Source organism: Nerophis ophidion, linkage group LG14 (assembly GCF_033978795.1).
Source record: "Nerophis ophidion isolate RoL-2023_Sa linkage group LG14, RoL_Noph_v1.0, whole genome shotgun sequence".
NCBI classification, from domain to species: Eukaryota; Metazoa; Chordata; class Actinopteri; order Syngnathiformes; family Syngnathidae; genus Nerophis; species Nerophis ophidion.
This window is the reverse complement of record NC_084624.1, coordinates 3,482,621-3,508,205: the sequence shown is the minus strand read 5'-3', so window position 1 is coordinate 3,508,205 and position 25,585 is coordinate 3,482,621. Positions and strand designations below refer to the sequence as shown.

At 40.1% G+C, this 25,585-nt stretch overlaps 1 protein-coding gene and 1 long non-coding RNA gene across 5 annotated transcripts; one reads left to right on the top strand and one right to left on the bottom strand.

Annotated features, from left to right (window-relative positions):
- Positions 1 to 230: 230 nt before the first annotated feature.
- LOC133567971 (coiled-coil and C2 domain-containing protein 1B-like) lies at positions 231 to 25,355 on the top strand. Of its 4 annotated transcripts, none has more exons than XM_061919630.1 (26): positions 231 to 359; positions 577 to 681; positions 746 to 896; positions 4,247 to 4,350; positions 4,435 to 4,518; positions 4,633 to 4,773; positions 12,861 to 13,158; positions 13,245 to 13,363; positions 15,360 to 15,435; positions 15,510 to 15,575; positions 15,650 to 15,777; positions 17,476 to 17,548; positions 17,636 to 17,781; positions 18,032 to 18,152; positions 18,236 to 18,408; positions 20,236 to 20,361; positions 20,424 to 20,482; positions 20,550 to 20,666; positions 20,795 to 20,868; positions 20,941 to 20,999; positions 21,097 to 21,148; positions 21,224 to 21,323; positions 23,918 to 24,008; positions 24,082 to 24,204; positions 24,285 to 24,314; positions 24,389 to 25,355. In XM_061919630.1, exons 2-25 carry the CDS (start codon positions 619 to 621, stop codon positions 24,294 to 24,296), a joined length of 2,556 nt encoding a protein of 851 aa, XP_061775614.1. In that variant the 5' UTR covers positions 231 to 359; positions 577 to 618; the 3' UTR covers positions 24,297 to 24,314; positions 24,389 to 25,355. The 4 variants fall into 4 exon arrangements, with proteins under 4 accessions (XP_061775614.1, XP_061775613.1, XP_061775612.1 ...); XM_061919629.1 differs by having other exon boundaries at positions 15,504 to 15,575; positions 17,636 to 17,775; XM_061919628.1 differs by having other exon boundaries at positions 15,504 to 15,575; positions 24,285 to 24,310.
- On the bottom strand, positions 17,973 to 20,177 carry LOC133567976 (uncharacterized). The gene is made up of 2 exons (XR_009809516.1): positions 19,978 to 20,177; positions 17,973 to 18,255 (listed from the first exon to the last, which is right to left on the bottom strand). It is a non-coding gene; the product is annotated as an uncharacterized LOC133567976 (long non-coding RNA).
- Positions 25,356 to 25,585: the final 230 nt, after the last annotated feature.

Genomic DNA, 25,585 nt, shown 5'->3' with positions numbered 1-25,585 from the left:
GTTCGCTCCAACCAATAACGTCACAAGCACGTTCAACATAAGTGTCATCATTCCGTTACGTTTTCAACAGGATACTTCCGCGCGAAATTTAAAATTGCAATTTAGTAAACTAAAAAGGCCATATTGGCATGTGTTGCAATGTTAATATTTCATCATTGATATATAAACTATCAGACTGCGTGGTGGCTAGTAGTGGCTTTCAGTAGGCCTTTAAATAAAATAATATAGAGTATGGCTCCATGTCAGTAGGTGGCGGTAATGCACACCAGAATGTTGCTTTCCCACCGCCATTAAACAAACGAAGAAGAAGCTCCGAGCTATCCTGTCCGAAACTAACAGACGAAATGGCAGACGAGCAGGTAAACACGACTTAAATAATTCATCAAAGTGCAAGGGATTATTTGCCCTTAAGGTTCACCGACACTCTTGAGTTTGTTCGCGAAAAAAAACACCTTTCGAGTCGTAAAGCAGCTAAGCTAACTGCTAGCTCGGCGCCTGACAGCCGCTCACATGATTTCAATTGTAAACACTTGACAAGCCAAGTATTGTCGCCCTGTTGTTTGTCTCAATGTGTAGTTCGCTCCTCTGGGATATTGTTGACAACGGAACCGCAGCAACATGTTCGGGAAGAAGCGCAGAGAGCCGCTCCCCAAAGGCAGGGGAGCCTCCACCGCGAAGCAGGTAACAACAACACAAACACGGCTGGCAATTACACAGCTGCTCAACACCACCTTCCTCTTCTCAGATGGGTCTTTTCCTAGACCTGGATCCCGAGGGGATGATGATGGATGCCGAGGAGAATTTGGACGACCCAGATTTGGAGGCTGAGCTGGCTTCTCTCACTGGAGGCAAATCTGCTGCGAATGCTGAAGGAAGAGCAAGAAGCAAGGGGAGAAGTGAGTGACAATGGAACTTCCCAATAACGCCAAACCTTGCAGGTGGTGTTGTACCGGCTCACTGTCACTGTCGTGTGTCGAAACCAGACTTAGACCAGTTCAGTGATTTCCAACCACTGTGCCGTAGGGAATCATGTAATTTCACCTACCGTATTTCCTTGAATTGCCGCCGGGGCGATAATTAATTTAAAACCTCTTCTCACTCCTGCGCTTATTAAAGGCATGCGGTAAAGGTAAGCATGCGCTAAATAATTTAAAACCTCTTCTAACTCCGGCACTTACCAAAGGCATGTGGTAAAGGTAAGCATGCGCTAAATAATTTATAACCTCTTCTAACTCCAGCACTTACCAAAGGCATGCAGTAAAAATTTGAGTGTGATGTAAGGATACCATCATGAAAAACACATTTAATTAAAAAAAAAACATTATGGTCTTACCCTTACTTATAAATGAAGTCCATGCCAGCTCCTTCTGATCAAAAGCACCGATAACTTGTTTATAGATGTCTTCCTTATCTTTCTTCAGTTTTAAAAGTCTTTGTCTCGATGAAGATATTCCTTTAGTACTTCCTGCTTCGATTGAAAGTCCAGTTTAGAAAACTGCTATCAGACCGCTGCTATCAGTTAGCTCGGGCAACGACAGAATTATCCTCAACTCCCCCTCCCGTTCTGCTCCGTGGGTGATCTCTTTATCCCACCGCTGCCACCATGAAGTGTTATTATATAAATAATACACTGGGTATTTAGGACTGCTTTATTTCAGCCTGGTTGTTTTCATAGCCAGCATAAAGTGTTACATCCTAAAAGGTCCGTCGTGCACCCCCCGCGTCATATCCGTCCCAGCACATATCACGTCACTCATTGTCATTTCTTCTGCAGCCGAGTAGTCGCAAGAAGGATCACTAGCGCCCTCTACCACCAGGAGGCCGGAGTCATTTAATGACTCATATTTGACACACGCAGCTACGGTATATTAATAAAAAAATAGCTGCTTACGGTTCCTTTTAGCATACCGGAATTCAATAGCTTGGACCTCAAATCCTACTGAATAGCTCTTAATCTTCTTCCCTTTATGCAATTTCAAATTACCGGTATTGAAATCAGCCTCCTCCATTTTGAAAATGATGACAGGGGAAGTGTCACTCGTGACGTCACGAGTTTGACCCGGCAGTAATACTAAGCAAGCGCTAATTATTTTGCAGGCACATACTATATACCTGGCGGCAAGTCAAGGAAATACGGTATTTGGGTTAAAAATATGTTTTGCCAACCAGGAATTTAGGGCTGGGCGATATGGCCTTTTTTTAATATTCCAATATTTTTAGGCCATCTCGCGATACACGATGTATTAAGGCTGGGCGATATATCAATATATGCGATATATTGCAGGTTTGTCTCTGTGCGATATAGAAAATGACTATATCGTGATATTCGAGTATATGTTCTCACGCAGTTGCTTTTAGCTGTTGGCATTACACTACAGGCTCTTCTCACTCCTTCCTGTGTCTCCTTCTCACAGATGGTAAGCTCACCTTCTTACACACGTCACATACTGTCACCTCATACGTCACATACATATACGCCCTCACGGAGCAGAGAGGTAGCAGCATGGGTAACGTTAGCTGTGATGCTAGCGAAGCCGTGTGAGTGGTAATATGAGAGAAAGAAGGTGCGAAACTGGTAACAACTGAAGGAAGAATTAATTCCCAAGAAAAACAGCAGGGGGTTCATCGTCTGGCAGTGATTCGGCTTCAAGCAGGAATATGTCGAATACACAACTTTAATTTGTCAAGTGTGGGGCACAAGTGTTGCTACCAAAAGTAGCATTACTGCTAATATGTAGCATCATTTGAAAAGTCACCTGCTAATAACAGTTTTGGTCAATTGACTTAGTTGTGATTTCCTTCTCTGCATGAAAGTTTAAAAGTAGCATATATTAATGCAGTATGAAGAAGAATGTTTGAATGTAGACACATAGAATCATCATACTGCTGTGATTATATGCATCAAGTGTTCATTCAAGGCTAAGGAGAAATATTGAGATATGTATATATTGTGTATCATGATATGGCCTAAAATTATCGAGATATCAAAAAAATGCCATGTCGCCCAGCCCTACGATATATATCTTGATATTTTGGCTTAGCCTTGAATGAACACTTGATACATATAATCACAGCAGTATGATGATTCTATGTGTCTACATTCAAACATTCTTCTTCATACTGCATTGATATATGCTACTTTTAAACTTTCATGCAGAGAGGGAAATCACAACTGTATTTATTAAACAGTTATTAAGCAGTGGCACAAACATTCATGTCATTTCAAAACAGAAAGTGCAAGATTGTCAGAGACATTTTAAAACAAGCTATTGGTGCACCTTTGTGCATGATGTCACTAAGATGACATATCCATCAATCAATGTTTACTTATATAGCCCTGAATCACTAGTGTCTCAAAAGGGCTGCACAAACCACAACACAAACCACTACGACATCCTCGGTATCCTCGGACATATCAAAACAACACTAAATTAAAGTGCACTTTTTGTACAGAACACCACTACAATAGTTAAAAACAAACATTCTTCTTCATACTGCATTAATATATGCTACTTTTAAACTTTCATGCGGAGAGGGAAATCACAATTAAGTCAATTGACCAAAACTCTATTTATTAAACAGTTATTAAGCAGTAGCACAAACATTCATGTCATTTCAAAACAGAAAGTGCAAGATTGTCAGAGACATTTTAAAACAAGCTATGAGTGCACTTTTGCGCATGATGTCACTAAGATGACATATCAAAACAACACTAAATTAAAGTGCACTTTTTGTACAGAATGCCACTACAATAGTTTAAAACAAATAAAGGGCACTTTTGTGCGTGATGTCACACAAGATATTTCAATAACTGTCAAATAAAAAAAAAGGAAATCAAATCTGTTGTTGACTATTTTTTTCATACGGTGTTGATTTTCTGTGCAATGTTTATATTGTTGTTACTCAGCAAGCGTTTGTGGGTCTGATGGATACCTTGCATTTTGGGGCTTTTAATGCCTCACAATCAAACACTTTTATGTTGAAATACTGAACAGATGTTTACATTATCTCAATAAACATATGATCAGTCTTTAAACATAAAATGTTTGATTGTGAGGCATTAAAAGCCATATGTTTAAATACTGAACAGATGTTTATTGTGATAAGATAAACATCTGTTCAGTATTTTAACATAAAAGTGTTTGATTGTGAGGCATTAAAAGCCACAAAATGCAATGAATCCATCAGACCCAGGTCTGTAAAAGCCAAATGAAAGTAGCATGTTAATGTATCTCTTGTCCTAAAGGTCCCATGCCAATGGAGGACATCGCCAGAATGGCCGATGCGTGCATGAGAGACGTGGACGAGGAGGAAGATGACGACAATGTGGAGGATGATGAAGATCTCCTGGTCGGTGGCTTTCAAAGTCAGCCTTTCAAAGTTCAGATGCGGGTTTCTTCATGTTGGCTGCTCTCACCTTTTTCCTTCCCTCAGGCCGAGCTACAGGAAGTGGTGGGCGAAAGTGAAGAGACTGTTTGCTCTTCTGCTGCCAAACCCCAACCGTCACCACCCTCCCAGGTACAACAGCATCTACTTATGAATTACTGACTATCGTTGTTGCTCCTAATGTAGAATCACCGTTGGCAGTTGTTTTCTGTGCCATATCGATAAAAGTTGTTTTTGACGTTGCAGGAAACAAACGTCCCGGCAGCGGCGCCCGGCAGCCTCCAGCACACTTTGGAGGAGAGGCTGGCCATGTACAAGATGGCGCTGCAAAACGCCAAGGCTGCGAGTGAGGGCGCCAAAGCCAGGAGGCTGGAGCGTGGGCTAAAGGTACTTCAAAGACTCTATAATCTACCTAAATGCTCTGAGTATAGCCTAGGTGCCTGTTTACTTGAAGTGCAAGGACAACATCATGGTAATTAGTGAGAAATACTTATTTCTCACTTTTGAAAACTCCTTAAAGAGGAACTGCAGTTTTTGGGGATATTTGCCTATCGTTCACAATCGTTAGGTAAGACAAGAAGACAGATGTATTTTTAAAAAATGCATTTTAACTCGTAAATAGGTCCGCTTACAATGGAGCCAATGGGAGGTCCTCTATTCCAGTGGTTCTCAACCTTTTTTCAGTGATGTACCCCCTGTGAACATTTTTTTAATTCAAGTACCCCCTAATCACAGAAAAACATTTTTGGTTGTAAAAAAGAGATAAAGAAGTAAAATACAGCACTATGTCATCAGTTTCTGATTTATTAAATTGTATACCAGTGCAAAATATTGCTCATTTGTAGTGGTCTTTCTTGAACCATTTGGAAAAAAAAGATATAAAAATAACTAAAACTTGTTGAAAAATAAACAAGTGATTCAATTATAAATAAAAATGTCTACACATAGAAGTAATCATCAACTTAAAGTGCCCTCTTTGGGGATTGTAATAGAGATCCATCTGGATTCATCAACTTAATTCCAAACATTTCTTCAGAAAAAAAGAAATCTTTAACATTAATATTTATGGAACATGTCCACAAAGAATCTAGCTGTCAACACTGAATATTGCATTGTTGCATTTCTTTTCACACTATGAACTTACATTCATATTTTGTTGAGGTGTTATTCAATAAATATATTTATAAAGGATTTTTGAATTGTTGCTATTTTTAGAATATTTAAAAAAAATCTCACGTACCCCTTGGCATACCTTCAAGTACCCCCAGGGGTACGCTTACCCCCATTTGAGAACCACCGCTCTATTCTGCTCATAAAGCACTCTAAATAACCATCCAAATACCACCAACAATACTCTATATTTACATATTATATATAAACAATATTGTTATTGTAAGGGCTAACGCAGACAAACTATTCTCATTGCCCAAATAGTTTACAGTAGCAATATAGATAATCATAATACCAGGGCGTCTAGTGAGGGTATTTTGTACTCCCTCATCCCAGGAAGAATGCTTTGCGGAAATCTTTTATTTATAGATCTGTATCGTTCTGGAATAACCTGCCTCGAATTCTCACCGGCATTGAATGTAAACAGGTTTTTAAAAGGAAAGTAATATTCTATCTTAGTCTGTGGATTAGTTTGCTTGTTGATGATTTTTGTTTGGTTTTGTATTGTGTAGTTATATTTATTTGATGATAATTATTCTGTGCCTGTAAATTGTTTAAATTGTTTTCTTGTTGATGCTTTTGTTTGATTATGTATCGTGTAGCCATAATTATATGCTTTTACTAGTAATTGTATTGAGTTTGTGGACCCCAGGAAGACGATTAGATTAGATAGTACTTTATTTATTCCGTCAGGAGAGTTCCTTCAGGAGAATTGTGGGTTGTTGTGGCAACCAGCTAATGGGGATCCTTAATAAAAATCAAATCAAATAGCAAATAGTATTTATAGCGGGGCCTTGACCATGGAGAGCTAGGCAAGGCAAGTTAACTTTATTTGTATAGCACTTTTCATACACAAGGCAGACTCAAAGTGCTTCACAGACAACAAAGTGACTTTATCCATGAGCTCTAGTGCAATGCACACTGGTACTTTATCTTTATCTCCATACTGTAGATTTGATGCCTACATCAAAGTGCCACCTATGTCTGTCAAGCTCCATGTTCCGATGTTTATATGTTAGTTGTCTGGTTGTGGTTGTGTCTGTGCTTGTGTTTTTGTTCTGTTGTTTTTGTGTATGTTAAGTAGGCAATGATGCACTGTGCCCAAGACAAATTTCCCCGCGGGGACAATAAAGTTGAACCTTGAACCTTGAAATAAAAGAAAATAAAAGCAAAATTGAAATGCAGACAATAAAAATAAAAGTAGTGCAGGTATTAAAAGTTAAAAGATTTAGCTGAAAGCTAAGGTGAACATAAAAGTTTTCAGTCTAGTTTTAAAAGTAGTCAGAGTTGGGGAAAGTCTGACATCTTCAGGAAGTTTATTCCTGCTATTTGTTGCGTAGTGACTGAATGATGCTCTCCCTTGATTTGAGTTTACTCTGGGAACCGCTAACAGATTGGTTTCAGAAGATCTTAGTAATCTAGAGGGCTTATATATTGGGAGCATATCATGGCCCGAGACCATGTAGTGATTTATATGTGAGCAGGAGGATTTTGAAATCAATTCTCTGATGGCCAGGGAGCCAATGTAAGGATTGAAGAATTGGTGTAATGTGCACACATTTTTTGGTCTTTGTTAGAACTCTAGCAGCAGCGTTCTGAACAAGCTGTAGCTGCCTGACAGTTTTTTTTGGGAAGACCTGCAAGGTGACCTTTACAGTAGTCTAACCTACTGGTAATAAAGGCATGTACAAGTTTGTCTAAGTATTGAGCTGACATGAGCCCTCTAAGTCTTGTTACATTTTTCAGGTGATAGTAGGCCGATTTTTTTACTGATTTGATGTGACTTTCTAAATGTAAATCAGAGTCTAAAATAACCCCAAGATTTCTGGCTTTATTTGAGGTTTTCAGGGACAGTGATTGAAGGTGTTGGATGACTTTAAACCTTTCTTTTTTTTTAGCACCAAAAACAATTATCTCAGTTTTATCTTCATTTAGTTGTAGGAAATGTTGGCACATCCAGTGTTTGACTTGCTCAATGCACTGGCACAGAAGATTTATGGGGCGATGGTCATTTGGTGATAGCGCTACATAAATTTGGGTGTCATCGGGACAGCAATGATGGTCAATGTTATTATTTTGCTTGATTTGTCCTAGTGGGAGCATATAGATGTTAAATAAAGTGGGCCCCAAGATTGAAGCTTGAGGGACTCCACAAGTTACGTTGGTTGGTTCTGATACAAAGTCACCAATGGAAACAAAATAGTTCCTATCTTGTAGATGTGACTTGAACCAGCTTAAAACTGTGCCAGAGATCCCCACCCACTTTTCCAACCTGTCCAACAGTATTGAGTAGTCGACAGTGTCAAATGCAGCACTGAGGTCCAATAGCATTAATACTGAAGTTTTGCCAGAGTCTGTGTTTAGACGGATGTCATTTATAACTTTAAGAAGGGCCGCCTCTGTGCTATGAAGAGGTCGAAATCCTGACTGGAAGTTGTTGTGGCAGCCAGTAGAAGCCAAGAAGTGATTTAGTTGTTTGAGGACAACTTTCTGAATTATTTTACTTATGAATGGTAGATTAGAAGTTGGTCTGTAGTTGTTGATAACAGAGGCATCTAGGCTCCGCTTTTTTAGAAGAGGTTTAATGACTGCAGTTTTGAAAGCCCTCGGGAAATTGCCTGATTGAATAGAATTATTAACTATTTGCAATACGTCTGTTGTTCGGCAGTCAAAAACAGTTGGTAGGTAAAACATCGAGGCAGCAGGTGGATGACTTTAGATATGTCACCATTTCCACTAGAGTTTTAAAGTCTATGGCATTAAAGCTTGCCATCATTGCTGTGTTACTTTTGCCTAAATGGGGAGGTGATCCAACTTTTTTACTTGAGATATTGATGGTGTGTCTGATGCCTTCAATTTTATCAGTATAAAAGAATGCAACCTCATTGCATTTCTGTGTGGAATGTAGTTCGGCTGGTATTTGTGTTGGAGGGTTGATCAGTCTGTCAACGGTTGTGAATTGGGTTTCGGCCTTATTAGTGTTGCCGTTTATGATATTAGAGAAGAATGTTTCTTTAGCACTTTTTAGGACTAAATTGTAGGCCTGGAGGCTGTCTTTATAGATGTCATGGTGAACATGAAGTTTTGTATTCCGCCAGATTCGTTCAGCCTTCCTGCACTCTCTTCTCTGGGCTGTTACATCAGCAGATTTTCCCCAGGGTGCCTTTTGCTTACCAGGAATCATTTTAACTGTAACAGGTGCAATGATATCTATGTTGAGGGACGGCGTGGCGCAGTGGGAGAGTGTCCGTGCGCAACCCGAGGGTCCCTGGTTCAATCCCCACCTAGAACCAACCTCGTCACGTCCGTTGTGTCCTGAACAAGACACTTCACCCTTGCTCCTGATGGGTGCTGGTTAGCGCCTTGCATGGCAGCTCCCTCCATCAGTGTGTGAATGTGTGTGTGAATGGGTAAATGTGGAAGTAATGTCAAAGCGCTTTGAGTACCTTGAAGGTAGAAAAGCGCTATACAAGTACAACCCATTTATCATTTATTATATTCACAATTTTGGAATTAAAGTTGCTTACAAGATCATCAGCATGACATGAGGTGGTAGTGAGAGAGATGGCGTTAGCATGTTCATTTATGTACCGCTTTTTGACATTCTTTGATTCTGTTTGTGTGTCCGGAATTACAGAAATATTAAAGAAAACACAGAAATTGTCAGACAATGAAGGATCAATCACAAGAACATCAGAAACATTGAGAGCTTTTGTGATAATCAGGTCCAGAGTGTGTCCCTTACAAAGTGTAGCCTCTTTCACATGTTGAGACAGTTCAAATGTGTCTAAAATAGTAAAAACGTATTTTGCCCCCTTGTCATTCAAATCGTCAATACGAAAATTAAAATCATCAGTTATAACCAGGCAGTCAAAAATCAGTGGAGATGCTAGACAATATTTCAATAAAATAATCGAAAAAATTTGCAGTATATTTAGGTGGCCTGTAGATAATTAACAAGAGAATTTTGGGAGAGCATTTCAACACAGCACACAGGTATTCAAATGATGTAAAATCACCAAGTGACCTCTGTTTCCCCTGAAACATGTTTTTAAATATAGCAGCCACCCCTCCACCTCTTTTCCCCGATCTACATAGATCAATGAAGTTATAGTTCGGGGGTGGTGTCAGCCATGTTTCAGTTAAAAACATAGTCAAGTTTAGAAGTGGTAATAAAATCATTGACTAAAAATGATTTGTTATTCAGAGACCTGACATTGAGCAGACCCTTCCTGATGGTGTTATTGACAGGCTTCGATGTTGTCTTTGATTTGGAGAGAATAGGAATGAGATTGTTTAGGTTAGCAGGGTGGCTAAGTTTCCCAGGAATGTAGAAGGTGCCATGATTTGATGTAGGCAACCTTGGGCCCAGCTGATAATGTGGTCTACTGCTGAACCCTTTTCTGTGTCAGAAACGACATCAACGAGCTTGTGTGGCTGTATTGATGTCGGCTGGTGAGCTGCTTTTTCGCCTCATTAAAGTCTAGATTATGAGTCATTCTTCATCTCAACGGGAATATATAAACATACAATCAGTCCCAGTGACAGCAGACATTGCACAGTAAGTGATCTTTTATTATGTTTGTTGTCTCTCATGAAGTCTGCAGTAATCGGTAATGTTGTCGAAGGAAAAAGTGAACGCTGTGATGCGTGTTTGAAATTAATTCTTTGCCCTATGCTTAAAATGATCAAAATACGTAAATATCACATGTTATTATGAATGTGCCTGTTATTACATTACATATATACTTATAGTTTGTATATAACACCTTAATGGACGTGTTTGGATGTTTTTAAAGACTTAGACTTAGACAAACTTTAATGATCCACAAGGGAAATTGTTCCACACAGTAGCTCAGTTGTAAGGATGGAAAGTGTAAGGATGGAAAGGACAATGCAGGTATAAATAGACTAAATATGGCAATATAAAATACAACATATATACGTATTACTTACACAATATATGTACAGTATATTCTATATACTGATATGTTTGTATTATATATACAATATATAACAATTACCATGTACAATATTACAGTATATGTGACAGTTGCAGCATAAAATAGAGAGTAAATCCAGCAGAAAATGGAAATAGACAAAAACAAAGAGAAGTAGCTAACATAGAAGGTGTCAGGTAATAGACAGATCATCTATTGCTGTATGGCGAGTGATTACACAGCTGGATGGAGTGTGGAATGAAGGAGTTCTTGAATGGAACACTGTGGGAACAAAGCTGAAGGCGCCTGTTCGAGTGTGAACTCTGCTGTCCCTTAATTGTCTGCTGGAGTGGGTGGGCAGGATTGTCCATGATGGCCATCATGGACCATCATCAAGGCCAGCCTATAAAGGCTTTATAGGCGGAATAGAGTGACTCATATAGGCTTTATAAGGTTATAATGCATAAAACAAAAACATTTGTGTTCTTCTCATACATAAGGATTGTGAATGATAGGCAACACTCCCCCAAAAGTGCAGTTCCCATCCATCCATCCATTTTCTACCGCTTGTCCCTTTTGGGATCGCGGGGAGCCTATCTCAGCTGCATTCGGGCGGTAGGCAGTTCCCCTTTAGCTTAAATGAGTGGGTGTGCATGAGAAAGTGTAAATAAAAACTTTGAAAGCACAGCAGCAACAGAACTAATGTTGTATATAGCATGTGAACTATGTGCTTGGTATTTTTATGTATATTTATCTATGTGCTTATGTTTTTATGTGTTATTATGAATCTGCACTAAATTAGTTTTGCTTACAATTTCATTGTACAATGACAATAAAGATATATTCTATTCTATTCTGTAATAGTGGTAATGAACAAACGGCTCAGTCAACATTAACAACGCTGATAAGTTGATGTAAAATACAGTGCGACAAGGACATTTTAAAGTGCTTGCAGAGCTAGATGAAGCCACTCATTATGCTTCAGATGCAGCTACAGTACTGCCATCTTGTGCATAGGAATGACCAATTAGGTAGTTAATGTTAAGGCCAATGTGGCCAATGCCGACCATGCTATAGGTCAGGGGTCAGCAACCTTTTTGAAAGCAAGAGCTACTTCTTGGGTGCTGATTAATGCAAAGGGCTACCAGTTTGATAAACACTTAAATACATTGCCAGAAATAGCCAATTTGCTCAATTTACCTTCAATAAATTAATCTATATATAAATAAAAATGGGTATTTCTGTCTGTCATTCCGTCAGACATTCTTTTTCCTTTTACGGAAGGTTTTTTGTAGAGAATAAATGATGAAAAAAACACTTAATTGAACGGTTTAAAAGAGGAGAAAACACAAAAAAAATGAAAATTAAATTTTGAAACATAGTTTATCTTCAATTTTGACTTTTTAAAATTCAAAATTCAACCGAAAAAAATGAAGACAAAAACTAGCTAATTCAAATCTTTTAGAAAAATGTAAAAAAGAATTTATGGAACATCATTAGTAATTTTTCCTTATTAAGATTAATTTTAGAATTTTGATGACATGTTTTAAATAGGTTAAAATCCAATCTGCACTTCGTTGTAACATATAACAAATTGGACCAAGACAAAGACAAATCATTATTTCTTCTGGATTTTACAGAACAAAAATTTTCAAAGAAATTCAAAAGACTTTGAAATAAGATTTAAATTTGATTCTACAGATTTTTTAGATTTGCCAGAATATTTTGGGGGAATTTTTATCATAATAATTTTTAATAAATATTTCACAAATATTCTAAAATGAAGGATTAAATTAAAATGTATTTATTATTCTTTACAATAAAAAATGATATATATACTTGAACATTGATTTAAATTGTCAGGAAAGAAGAGGAAGGAATTTAAAAGGTAAAAAGGTATGTGTTTAAAAATCCTAAAATAATTTTTAAGGTTGTATTTTTTTCTCTAAAATTGTCTTTCTGAAAGTTATAAGAAGCAAAGTAAAAAAATTAGTGAAATTATTTAAACAAGTGAAGACAAAGCCTTTAAAATATTTTCTTGGATTTTCAAATTCTATTCGAGTTTTGTTTCTCTTGGAATTAAAAATGTCGAGCAAAGCGAGACCAGCTTGTTAGTAAATAAATAAAATTCAAAAAATAGAGGCAGCTCGGTGGTAAGTGCTGCTATTTGAGCTATTTTTAGAACAGGCCAGCGGGCGACTCATCTGGTCCTTACGGGCGACCTGGTGCCCGCGGGCACGGCGTTGGTGACCCCTGCTATAGAGACTATGGCTATTTTTGTATTCTTACCCACCACATACTTCTTTGTTAGGTTAAGAAAAAACTCATAGTACTTTGTGATGCAGTGATTCATGTATGCTACAGACACTGGAGACCATGATAGGTTCCATCAAGAAAGTCCGTCAGGTGAACGAGGCCCAGATTCCCCCGCCTGTCGCCACAGGAGCCCCGAGCGGTGCCACATCGAAGCCCCTGCATCTCTCTTCAGCCATTCCCTCGCCAGCAGATCAGCCTGTGGAGTCTGAGGCAACGACACCAGAAATTGTCACTGCTGCCAGTGAGGAGGAGCAAAACACATTGGCATCAGCACCCGAGGTTCTGATGAGCGAGCCCGCTAAGCCCTCACACCCGCAGACAGAAGAACCCTTAGAGCAGCAAGATAGTAAGACAAGCAGTCAGTTTCATACGGAATTAAATAAAAACCCTCTAAGCTTTCTTATGCCTTTTGGTGTTGTTTTTCTTTCGCAGAAAGCCAGCAAGTCCTGACTATGCTTCAAGAAAGGCAGAGACAGTACAAGATGGCTGCTCTGAGGGCCAAGAAGGAGGGAGATGCGGGACAAGCCATGCTCCATTTAAAAACCAGTAAGGTAATGGAGCCTCCCAAATATCAACCAGATAGATAGAAAATGTTTAGGCTTGTTTAGCCTTTTAATATGTTTTTGTTAAAAAGCTAGTTTTTAACTAGAAGTGTATCTAAACAGCTTTTTTACTTCTGATATTGGGGCCTTGAGTATTTGTGATACCGATATTAATCCAATACAATATTGGCAGGAATTATATATACTTGTATTATTTTGTGGTATAGAATTTAAAAAAAATGCTTAAAAACTAGTGATGTCCGATATTATCGGCCGATAAATGCTGTAAAATGTAATATCGGAAATTATCGGTATCTGTTTCAAAGTCAGCGGTTCCAAAAAGTACAGAGCGCCAATAAACCTTAAAGGCACTGCCTTTGCGTGCCGGCACAGTCACATAATATATGCGGCTTTTACACACGCACAAGTGAATGCAAGCATACTTGGTCAACAGCATACAGGTCACACTGAGGGTGGCCGTGTAAACAACTTAAACACCGTTGCAAATATGCGCCACAATGTAAACCCACACCAAACAAGAATGACAAACACATTTCGGGAGAACATCCACACCATAACATGACATAAACACAACAGAACAAAAACCCAGAACCCCTTGCAGCACTAACTCCTCCGGGACACTACCATATAGACCCCCGCTAAACCACCCCCACCCATGTTTAAAAAAAAAAAAAAAAAAGTAATTGTGAAAGTCAATGTATAGTATTTCCCATAGTTGTAATGGGTATCAGGATTATCTCAGGGAGAGCATGTCCCAAATTCCAAGTTTTCAGGCATGTTGCATCCATCCATTTCCTACCGCTTATTCCCTTTGGGGTGGCGGGGGACGCTGGTGCCTCTCTCAGCTACAATCGGGCGGAAGGCGTTGTACACCCTAGACAAGTTGCCACCTCATCGCAGGGCTATATATATATATATATATATATATATATATATATATATATATATATATATATATATATATATATATATATATATATATATATATAACAACAACAAATAACAGTTAAGTAACTAGTAGATAAATAATAGTTTTGAAAAAAATAATGCAACCAGAAATGATGTGAAATGTTGCTGCATATGTCAGTAGCCAAATTAAGAGCCTTTGTAATCCATTTTGAAGTGGTTCTATTATCATTGATATATATCTGCGCTTATGGGGCGGGCCGGTATGGCGTAGTTGGTAGAGCGGCCGTGCCAAAAACCTGAGGGTTGCAGGTTCGCTACCCCGCCTCTTGACATCCAAATCGCTGCCGTTGTGTCCTTGGGCAGAACCCTTGACCCTTGCCCCTGGTGCCGCTCACACTGGTGAATGAATAATGAATGAATGATAGGTGGTGGTCGGAGGGGCCGTAGGTGCAAACTGACAGCCTCGCTTCTGTCAGTCTACCCCAGGGCAGCTGTGGCTACTGAGGTAGCTTACCACCACTCGATGTGAATGAATGATGGGTTCTCACTTCTCTGTGAGCGCTTTGAGTATCTAATAATTGAAAAGCGCGATATAAAATTTAATCCACTATTATTATTATTATTATTATTATTATTATTATTATTATTATTATTATTATTATTATAATATTGTAATATTTATTACAGGAAGCTGCAATATATATCACAGTATAGATTTTAGGCAATATCGCCCATCCCTAATATCTAGTTTGTGTGTTTAGCTGTTGTGTTGCTGCTTGCACCTACCATGTTTGCATTTTGTAAATGATGCCCCTCAAATACAAGAAAAGACCAACCTTGTGATCTTATTAGAGGACCTTTAAATTTTAACTGGCTGCCCAGCTTTGTATAAGTTAACAGTTTTATCGAAGCGCTTAAGACCGAGGTTTACATCCGACATAATCTGATACTCGTATTTTAGCTGATATCGAACCAATATCAGATTGTGACACCCCTATTATTGACATAGATTGTTTATTATTATGTGTGATGTTGTGTTTTTCCATCAGTTGTTTGTGTTTTTTTTTTGGAGCAGGGGTTTGATTCAATGATTGAAGCTTTGAAACAAGGACAAGCTGTGGACCTCGACAGCCTTCCTCCCTCACCTCCAGGTCAGTTGTTTACCATCATTATACAGCATTGTGGTACTGTGTCAGGAATGTGTCCAATTGTGTTGAAGGTGCAGGTGGAAGCAGCACCGCGTCAGTGAAGCTAAATACTCAGGTCCCCCAACCGGCTGCAGCAGCTCCAGGTACCATAATCACTGTTTTATACTAATTATTTTTAAAACAACATTTACACATTTGGTTGTTGTCTCGTGCTTAGCCCCCCAGGCTCCAAAAGACGCGCTGGAGGCGCTCGAACAGAGGCGAGCTAAGTACATGGAGTCGTCGGCTGAAGCTAAAACCAGCGGGGAAGACCGCAAGGCCCGAATGTACGACCGCATTGCCAAGGTGCACACAGTGCTTCTCATACATTGATTTATACCTCGCAGCCCGCTTCAGATAAACTTAAACCGCCACAAATAGATTTGGCACTTAAGCCTGGACTGGACTCTTACTATCATGTTAGAGCCATTCTGGACTGGACTTTCACAATATTATGTCAGACCCACTTGAGGTCCATTGCACCGGTCTCCCTTAGAGGGGGGTTTTTACCCACATTTGCGGTCCTCGCCAAGGTTTCTCATAGTCATTCTCATCGACGTCCCACTTGGTTGTGAGTTTTTCCTTGCCCTTATGTGGGCGCTGATCCGCGGATGTCATCGTGGCTTGTGCAGCCCTTTGAGACACTTGTGATTTAAGGCTATATAAATAAACATTGAATGACTGATTGAACCCAGGTTCATGAACATAATATAATGGGACTGTCTGTGAATGTAGCTCATAATTACAACTATGTACAGTAAATGATACCGTATCTCTGCTTCTTAACACACCTCATACACACCTTGTCTGCCAGAGGATAAGAAGACGTTGCAGGAGGGATCAGTGTTGACAAAAAACAAACAGAAGCCAGAAGTCATATCAGAAAATTATCTTCTTAATATCTTAATATCATCTGGGCAGGATCTTCAGCTCTCACTGGATCGGTTAGCAGCCGAGTGTGAAGCGACTTGGATGAGAATCAGCACCTCCAAGTCTGATTCCAAGGTTCTCGCCCGGAAAAGGGTGGAGTGCCATCTCCGGGTTGGGGAGGAGACCCTGCCCCAAGTGGAGGAGTTATAGTACCTAGGAGTCTTGTTCACGAGTGAGGGAAGAGTAGCTCGTGAGATCGACAGGCGGATCGGTGCGGCGTCTTCAGTAATGCGGACGCTGTATCGATCTGTTGTGGTGAAGAAGGAGCTGAGCCGGAAGGCAAAGCTCTCGATTTACCGGTCGATCTACGTTTCCATCCTCACCTATGGTCATGAGTTTTGGGTAATGACCGAAAGGACAAGATCACGGGTACAAGCGGCTGAAATGAGTTTCCTCCGCAGGGTGGTGGGTCTCTCCCTTAGAGATAGGGTGAGAAGCTCTGCCATCCGGGAGGAACTCAAAGTAAAGCCGCTGCTCCTCCACATCGAGAGGAGCCAGATGAGGTGGTTTGGGCATCTGGTCAGGATGCCACCCGGACGTCTCCCTCGGGAGGTATTTAAGGCACGTCGGACCGGTAGGAGGACACGGGGAAGACCCAGGACACGTTGGGAAGACTATGTCTCCCTGCTGGCCTGGGAACACCTCGAGATCCCCCGGGAAGTGCTGGATAATGTGGCTGGGGAGATGAAAGTCAGGGCTTCCTTGCTTAGGCTGCTGCCCCCGCGACCTGACCTCGGATAAGCGGAAGAAGATGGATGGATGGATCTTCTTAATATTTGTTTTTTGCTCACTTTTCATAAAAATGACCTGCATTGTGTCTGGTTATGCAGATTAGAAGCTTTTATATACCTTTTGGTGGTAAATACATTGAATGCGATATATCTCAAATTTGTGTCTTTTTAGATATTACTTTATTTAAAAATACAAACGTGCAACTGTGAACCGCAAAACAAAGTCGACCATGCAAAAGAAATGCTTTAAAGTTGTGTTGCTAGTGAGAGACTGATGAGCTGTAACTACCTCTACCTAATAGTATCCTGTTTAACAACATTTCAAATCTCTTCCATTCGGCAGCAATACCAGAGCGCCATCCGGTCTCACAAAGCTGGAAAAATGGTCAACTTTGACGAGCTTCCTGTTCCGCCAGGTGAGATTCCTTCTCCAGTGATTTGCCAAGCATATTGTGAGAGTTTCAACAGTTAGCTTGTTTTGGGTTTTTGCCTTGATTTTCCAGGTTTCCCCCCGATACCGGGTCAAAAGTCGACAACGGCCGAGCATGGATTAGTTGCGGCGCTGGAGGCCGCCTCAAAGATCGCCTCCACTGACGATGCTGCTGCAAGTGCGGATGAAGACGCAGAAGAAAAAGAAAAGGAGGTGGAGGTGGGCTCCATTCTTTGATTGTCCCACAGTCAATCAACAAGCACAATGTAAAAATGTATTTAAAGTCGCTTATATAAAGGTGTGTGGAGATATGCTAAGTTAGTTTAACAAAACGTCTTAACTTCGTGTAATAGCTGACAAAGCAAATTAGTGTAAAATATCTCATGGATGAATTCATTAGAATGGCAGGATATCGTTTTAAATTTTAATAAAAGATTTATAACCAATACAATTCCCATGTTGGTTGTAGATAAAGCAGGATGAGGAGCACAAGAAGAGCACATTAAGTGTTCCCGCTTCATCTCAAGGTAGGAGGAGGTCCCCGTCAGCCTCACCCGGCACACCGTCCACCAGACAGCTCTCAGCAGCAGGTCAGTGCCTGTTTGTCTCAGCTCTGTCCCGTTGCATCGTCTTCTCTTTTTCCATCTTCTTCTTTGTCTTTGTCTGCCTTTAGCAGCCCAGCAGCTAGAGTTCCTGGAGGGCAGGAGAAAGCAGTTCATGAAGGCAGCTCTGCACGCCAAGCAGAAGAACGACATGGAGCAGGCCAGGGTCTTCCTCCGCAACGCCAAGGGTTTGGAACCCATGATCGAAGCGGCACGCAACAGTCAAGTGGTGGATGTGAGCACGGTATGCAATTCAACTGAGTTTCTTTCTTATTCTACTTATTCCATCCTCAGACTTTCCAACATGTACACATTTTTACTAGCCTTTGCTGTGATCCAGATTCGCAGTTTGCGGATTTCGGTTTCGAGTTCAGTCCCTGCTTTTGTGGAGGCACTAGCATTTTTACACCAGCTTGCTCGACCCCCTACAAAAAAACCTCTAACATGCTGCAAAGGCTGTGATTGGTTGGCATTTTTACTAGAGATGTCCGATAATATCGAACTGCTGATATTATCGGCCGATAAATGCTTTAAAATGTAATGTCGGGAATTATTGGTATCTGTTTCAAAAAGTAAAATTTGTGACTTTTTAAAAAGAAGTACAGAGCGCCAATAAATCTTAAAGGCACTGCCGTTGCGTGCCGGCCCAGTCACGTAATATCTACGGATTTTCACACAAACAAGTGAATGCAAGGCATACTTGGTCAACAGTTATACAGGTCACACTGAGGGTGGCCGTATAAACAACTTTAACACTGTTACAAATATGCGCCACACTGTGAACCCACACCAAACAAGAATGACAAACACATTTCAGGAGAACATCCGCACCGTAACACAACATAAACACAACAGAAGAAATACCCAGATCCCTTGCAGCACTACCTCTTCCAGGACGCTACAAGATACAACCCCCCTTCCCCCCGCTACCCTTTAGCCCCAGCCCCCTCAAATTTGAGAAGTCCGGCGGGCCACAATGTGGAACCTGGCGGGCCGGATCCTCCTTGCGGGCTGTAGTTTGGGGACCCCGGGGTGAGGGGAACAAGGCTGGTGCGACACATCAAAAAAACCTTGTTACTTTATTCTATACACAATGAAGTATTTTATCATATTTGTCATGCATCTTCCTTGACACGATGTAACAAACTTAAAAAAAAAAATTGTTCTTTACAAAATTAAGCCAAACGTTAAAGTGCTTCTGAACGCTAGTCATGAGGCCTGCACTGCAAAAAGTCAGTGTTCAAAAACAAGAAAAAAAATTAGGGTTATTTTGTTTTTAACTAAGCAGTTATCTGCCAATAGAACAAGAAAATCTGGCTTGTCAAGACTTTCCAAAAAAAATAAAATTAGCTAATCTCAATGGACCCAAAGATATCTTAAAATAAGTATATTCTCACAAATAACAAGTGCACTTTTCTTGGTAGAAAAAAAATTAGACCTTTTTGCTCAATATGTTGAAAAATATTCTTAAATTAAGTAAATGTTAGTGCCATTATCTTGACATAATGGCACTAACATATATCATGATTTTGTTTAATGCTTGAAATAAGAAATTATTACTTTAAAAAAGTAATTTTATACTTGTGAGTGTTGATGACACAGCTTCACAATAGTTGATATTCTTGTTTCAAACATGTTTTACTCAACATAGGTCATAGAATCTCAGCAACAAACTATAATATCTTACTGAGATCATTTAGGACCAAAACCCTTAAACAAATAAAACACTAACATAAAATCTGTTTAGTAAGAAATGATCTTATCAGACAGAAAATAAGCATATAGCACCCTTATTTGAGATGTTTAATCTTACTTAGATTTCAGTTTTTGCAGTGTGCTGCTTCTTCTTAGTTGGTGGTGGCTATTTTCTCCTTTCGGGTATCGCAACAAGGAATAGAAATGGAAAAAAATGTGAGCGATTCCGTGAGAATTGGAATGTTAATCCCGGTTCCCATCATTGCGAAATACCCAACCCTAGCTATGAACAAACCAAAGAGCAGCTCGGCTAACATTTGTGGCTCAGTACTCTTACGATTTCTATGTCGTCAGATCTACAACCTTCTTCCTGCAGGTGCCGTCGCCCCCTGGTGACGAAGACGAGGACTTTGTCCTGGTGCACCACTGTGACGTTAACCTCTCTGAGAAAACCGAGCAGATCTACGTTCAATTAGCCAAGATACTCAAAGAGCAGCGTGAGGTAAGACTCGTGTAATCGTTTTATTTCATTGTTTTTTTTCTGATACATGTTTGTGCTGTTAGAAATGTTTGACCCACTCCAAGCAATTCACTCACCTGGGAAACGTCGCCGAAACCACCAAGTAAGACCAATCTGTGTCACTGGAATCGCAGCAAGAACGTGTTGTTAGATAAACGTTTTGGCCTCAGGTTTGAGAAGATGGCCGAGTCTTGTAAGGCGAGTCTGGAGGTCCTGAAGGTGTCCCAAGCGAAGGGCCTGCCCGCCCCCACACATCACTTCGAGGACGTGACTTTCCACACTGTCAGGTGGGCAAACCTTGAGCGATAGAGGCAAACACAAATAAGGCGCTTGGCCTTTGTGAAGGTCTGTGTTTTGCTAAGTGACCTTCTAGTATTTGCTCATGGTTACTAATGTTTCTGCTCGCCTGTCACAGGATGTTTCCGGATCTCAGCAGCACAGAGATGGTGGTCCTTATCGTGAAAGCCATGAATCTTCCTGCTCCCAGCGGTACACACACACACATCCACAATATGAATGCACTAATCCGACATAATAAACCTGGTCCATGTCCCCACGCAGGCGTCCAAACCGGCGACCTGGACGCTTATGTGAAGTTTGACTTCCCCTACCCCAGCACGGTAAACCAGCTCCAATTTTGTATGATCATCATCTCCTCCTCACTTTCAGAGCAGCTTGTTGACTTGTTTGTGTGTCCTTGCCGTGTTTTGTCTCCAGGAGCAAGCGCAGAGACATAAAACAAATGTTATCAAGAACACAAACTGCCCAGGTGAGTCCAGGTGGCGTCAGGTCCACAAAGGACCTACAATGCCGACAGTGCCACTCTCACACTGTCTTTGAGCAGAATACAACCAGAGCTTCACCCTGACGATCAACCGCAACCACCGTGGCTTCAGGAGGGTAGTGACGTCCAAAGGCCTCAAGATGGAGCTGCTGCACAAAGGGTGAGTCTCACGCAGGCACGCTACCTCACCTTTACAGCAGGATCCTCTCACACGTTTCAACATGACCCATCTGAAGCCTCTTGATCAAGGCTGTGTGTTGTGAGTTACCATTGACAGTATTTATTTTGTGGTCTATTGTGTTTGCTGTCTTTCCATTTAAGCCTCTCTTTAAAGATTATGTCTTTGCAATCTTGCCTTTAGACTTTTTGTGTCTTTTCGGGTCATTAAGCAAGCAGGTCATCCTCTTGACCCCTAGATTAATGTGTCGTACTGAACAATACAGCCTTACTGACACTCTCCCGCTCTGTTTGCTTGTAACTAGCCTGCTATTTTTCTTAGTGCATTGCTGTTGCACATGCATAGTCGAAATCCCATTATTTCTTAGATTTGTTTGGCCTTTTAACTAGCCTGCAAAACACGTTTTAACATGATTTCAGCAGACAGCATTTCCTTCTGACAGAAATAAACAGCCATATATACCCCACCTCAGGTCAAAAGACAAATATTTATAATGTATAATCTCGAATGTACATCTTATTTTGTCAACTGTGCTGACAAATTCAGGACAGTCTGTACGCTTCTAACGGCATTCGAAACATCCTGCTGCTTAACTTCCTTATGGTTTGTTTTGGCACAAGTAGCCACTTGGTTCGCAAATCATAAAGTGCGAGTGCTGTTACACTACTTGGCAGTCAGTTGACTAAACTTGCATCCTTTATTCTGCTCATTTTGTCACATTATTTACATTCAGAGTAGATTGCATTACCCATAGCAAGCCAGTTTCTTGAAAACAGCACGTTAAAGCCATAACAGAGCCCATAAAAACTGGGATATTGCTTTAACCATGTGCTTTCACATGGCGACATTGCAGCCTAAAATGAGATAATTTGATCATCATATGGCCTCTGTTTTACCTTCAAAGCCAGAAAATTTCGAGGTTGACTTGGTCCCCCCATTCTTTAATAGTGCCGTTCACACAGAACTGCTCGACTGGAAAGAGCCTGCTTTGACTGCCCTGAGACAGGAGTTTCCAACTGTGTAAAATGGCCTTTACCCCTCCATTCCATATCACTATTCTGTGTGAAAGCAGCGGGTTCACTCGGTCTCTGCTGTTTATCGAGGACAGACCTGGGCAATTATTTTGACTCAGGGGCCAAATTTAGAGAATAAAATGTGTCTGGGGGCTGGTATATCTATTTTTAGGAACACTAATTCAAAACCTCACAATAATGTCTGATTGAATGCTAAAAACGTTATGACAGACCTCCTTAAAATAAGGAATGGATTTTTTTTTTTTTTTTACCAAATGAGACACCCAGAATGTACATGAAAATAAAGTATGTGGGATTTACAATATTAACTATGAAGGATAAAACACTGAATATTGACAACATAATGGTCACATCGACTCTCGTCGACATATTTTACAATCAAGCGAAATGCAACAAACCAGCGAAATATGAATGCGCAATGTATAAATAAACCCCATCTACAGTTTGACATATCTGATACATCACTAACCTTTAGAACTTTGTTGTGAAAATCTCCTTCCGCTTCTGTCCCTGACACCTGCATTTCAGACTGACACCCAGGAAACACTCTGTGGAAACGCTCCTCCACCCACACTGCCTGGTGACTTAGATTACCATAGTAACTAGAATATCATGCTAAAGCGTAGATTCCAACCATTGACATACTACGACTATATAGTTCAAGACTTATGGTCATTTGAAAAAAATCACTGCACATCATGATGGCAGCTACATTTTCCGTTTCTTTTCTTTTCTTTTCTTAGTTTATTTCGAACATGACATACATACAACATTATACATAAGGTAATTTCATCATTTCGCAATACACAATACATCATGTCTGAAAAGGAGTAGGAAGAAGCAAAGCTTATTTAATCCTACCCCTTTTCCACTTCAGAGCGCCCACAAATATATAAATTCATTCACTGACCTTCTTTACAGCAAAATATCAAAATAGCAAAATGACATCTGTGAGTAACACAGTAGTTTTCTAACATGTACTTAATTATTTCAGTCATTATTAACATACTAAAATGAAGAATATCTTGTTTTCAATAAGTTTGAAAGTGTTTCTCATAATACTTTGTACTTTGTAAGCACTATTAATTTAAACATCCTCTTAAACTAGATCATATCAGTACAATGTTTAACTTCTTTACTTAATCTATTCCATAATTTAATTCCACATACTGATATGCTAAAAGTTTTAAGTGTTGTACGGGCATACAAATGTTTTAAGTTAAATTTTCCTCTGAGGTTATATTTCCCCTCTTTAGTTGAGAAGAATTGTTGTACATTCTTTGGTAGCAGGTTATAATTTGCTTTGTTATAATTTGCTTTGCTTTTTTTTAGCGACCAAAAGTTGCGAACTTTATCGTGGATGTTCTCTACTAAATCCTTTCAGCAAAAATATGGCAATATCGCGAAATGATGAAGTATGACACATAGAATGGACCTGCTATCCCCGTTTAAATAAGAACATCTCATTTCAGTAGGCCTTTAATGTGTGAAAAGTGTTATGCAAACAATCCTTGCGGACTCACTTGAGCAACTTTCTCAAAGTGGTTTCCTGCGGAGCGACAAGCCGATCGGGACGGCGCACCTCAGGATGGACAAACTGGAGTCCCACAGTGAAATCAGGGAGATCGTGGAGGTCAGCAGCAGCACTCTGAAGCTCATTAAAGCCTTTAATGACTTATTAAGAGGTTGCCATCGCCCCCTGTCAGGTGATGGATGGCCGCAAGCCTACTGGCGGTCGCCTGGAAGTCCGGGTGCAACTTCGGGAGCCCCTCAACGGACAGGACATGCAGGCGAGCACCGAGCGCTGGCTGGTAATCGACCAGTCGCAGGTAGCCTTTTTGTCCATGTGTGATTTCATCATGATGGTTCAGCAGTACTTAAGACATGTTTTTCTTTTCTTTACCTCTAGGTTCTCCTCTAGATGTTTCTTTCAAGGCGTGTAAGCACTTAACAATATTTCGGTGACATCACACCAAAAACTTAGATGGTTTTTTTTTTCGAATGTTTGTGCAGGTTGAAGGAAACCAATCAGAAACACTTTGCACACCGCAAGACACTTGACTTCCTTTCCTGAGACATAGCGTGGCCTCACTAGGTCAGTAGCGCCCTTCAGCGACGTCTGCTGGCCATGAGAAGCGCGGCTGGCCGAGTCGCTCGTAGAGCTAACATTGACCGATGACTACATGAAATATGGAGGTTATAGAAAGACTGTACTGTGGTATCTATGCACTAATACCAAAGTAATCACTGTTGCTGTCAAATCCTGCATCTTGGGACGAATGAAACGCTGCTGCTAAAGCGCTTTTCATTTCTTTCTGTCTTCAGAGTAATATATTACACTGTTTCTTCACATAAGTTGAGGGTAATTTATTTTCTCGTACTTGGGCACCGGTGTCACTAAAATTAGTTTTATTATTGTCTTAAGATTACATTTGGAGACATTATTTACTCATTGGTGGGGTTGCATGATGTTTACACCTACAAGCACAAATTAAATTAGCACTTGTTACTCTGATGATTTTGACATGCTAAGTTAGCACACAGACTAGCATCGCTTAACTTATCTTGTTTTTTAAAAACTGGTACACAAAGCCATATTGGCAAATAAAGGTACAGGGTAATCTATATAAAGCCTTGAAACATTGAGCACACATATGCTCTTATTGTATAATGATAAGCATTTAATATGACGCTTTCAGGACAAACATAAATGGTCCCCTAATATGAAAAAGGTTCTCCACCTTTGCTCTGAACTGTCAGCACCTATTTTAAGTCCATTCTTATCACAATCACATTAACCTTTCTCCTTTCCCCCTCATGACTCATCATGATACCGCAATTCTTTTCATACATTTCACTTCTTCTGCAATGGCCTGCTTGTTTACAACCACCCTGGATGTCAGTTATATCCCCACATAGTGGCCTATCTTGAATAAAAACGAAACAAAAAAAAACATCTAAGTAAACTGTTTTAATTTTGCTCTACCGTGTTTTCTTAAGATTTTGCAGTGGGACATTTTCATAAGCCTCAGGATTTCGCAATATTGTGATTACACCCATTGTCAACTGATCCCATGATCACAAAACAGCAATCTATTTGTGGCGGCTAGGCCGTGGCAAGGGTATCAATATGACACATGCATCTTTTGAAAAGTGTAGGTAGTATCAATATATATCTTTTGTTACATTATATCAATTTGGATATTTTGC

Coding starts and splice junctions, on each gene's coding strand:
- LOC133567971 (XM_061919628.1), top strand. CDS start 619: ATGTTCGGGAAGAAGCGCAGAGAGCCGCTCCCCAAAGGCAGGGGAGCC. Junction 15,436..15,503: donor CCTTCCTCCCTCACCTCCAG/GTCAGTTGTTTA, acceptor ATTGTGTTGAAG/GTGCAGGTGGAAGCAGCACC. Junction 20,362..20,423: donor TACTCAAAGAGCAGCGTGAG/GTAAGACTCGTG, acceptor TTGTGCTGTTAG/AAATGTTTGACCCACTCCAA.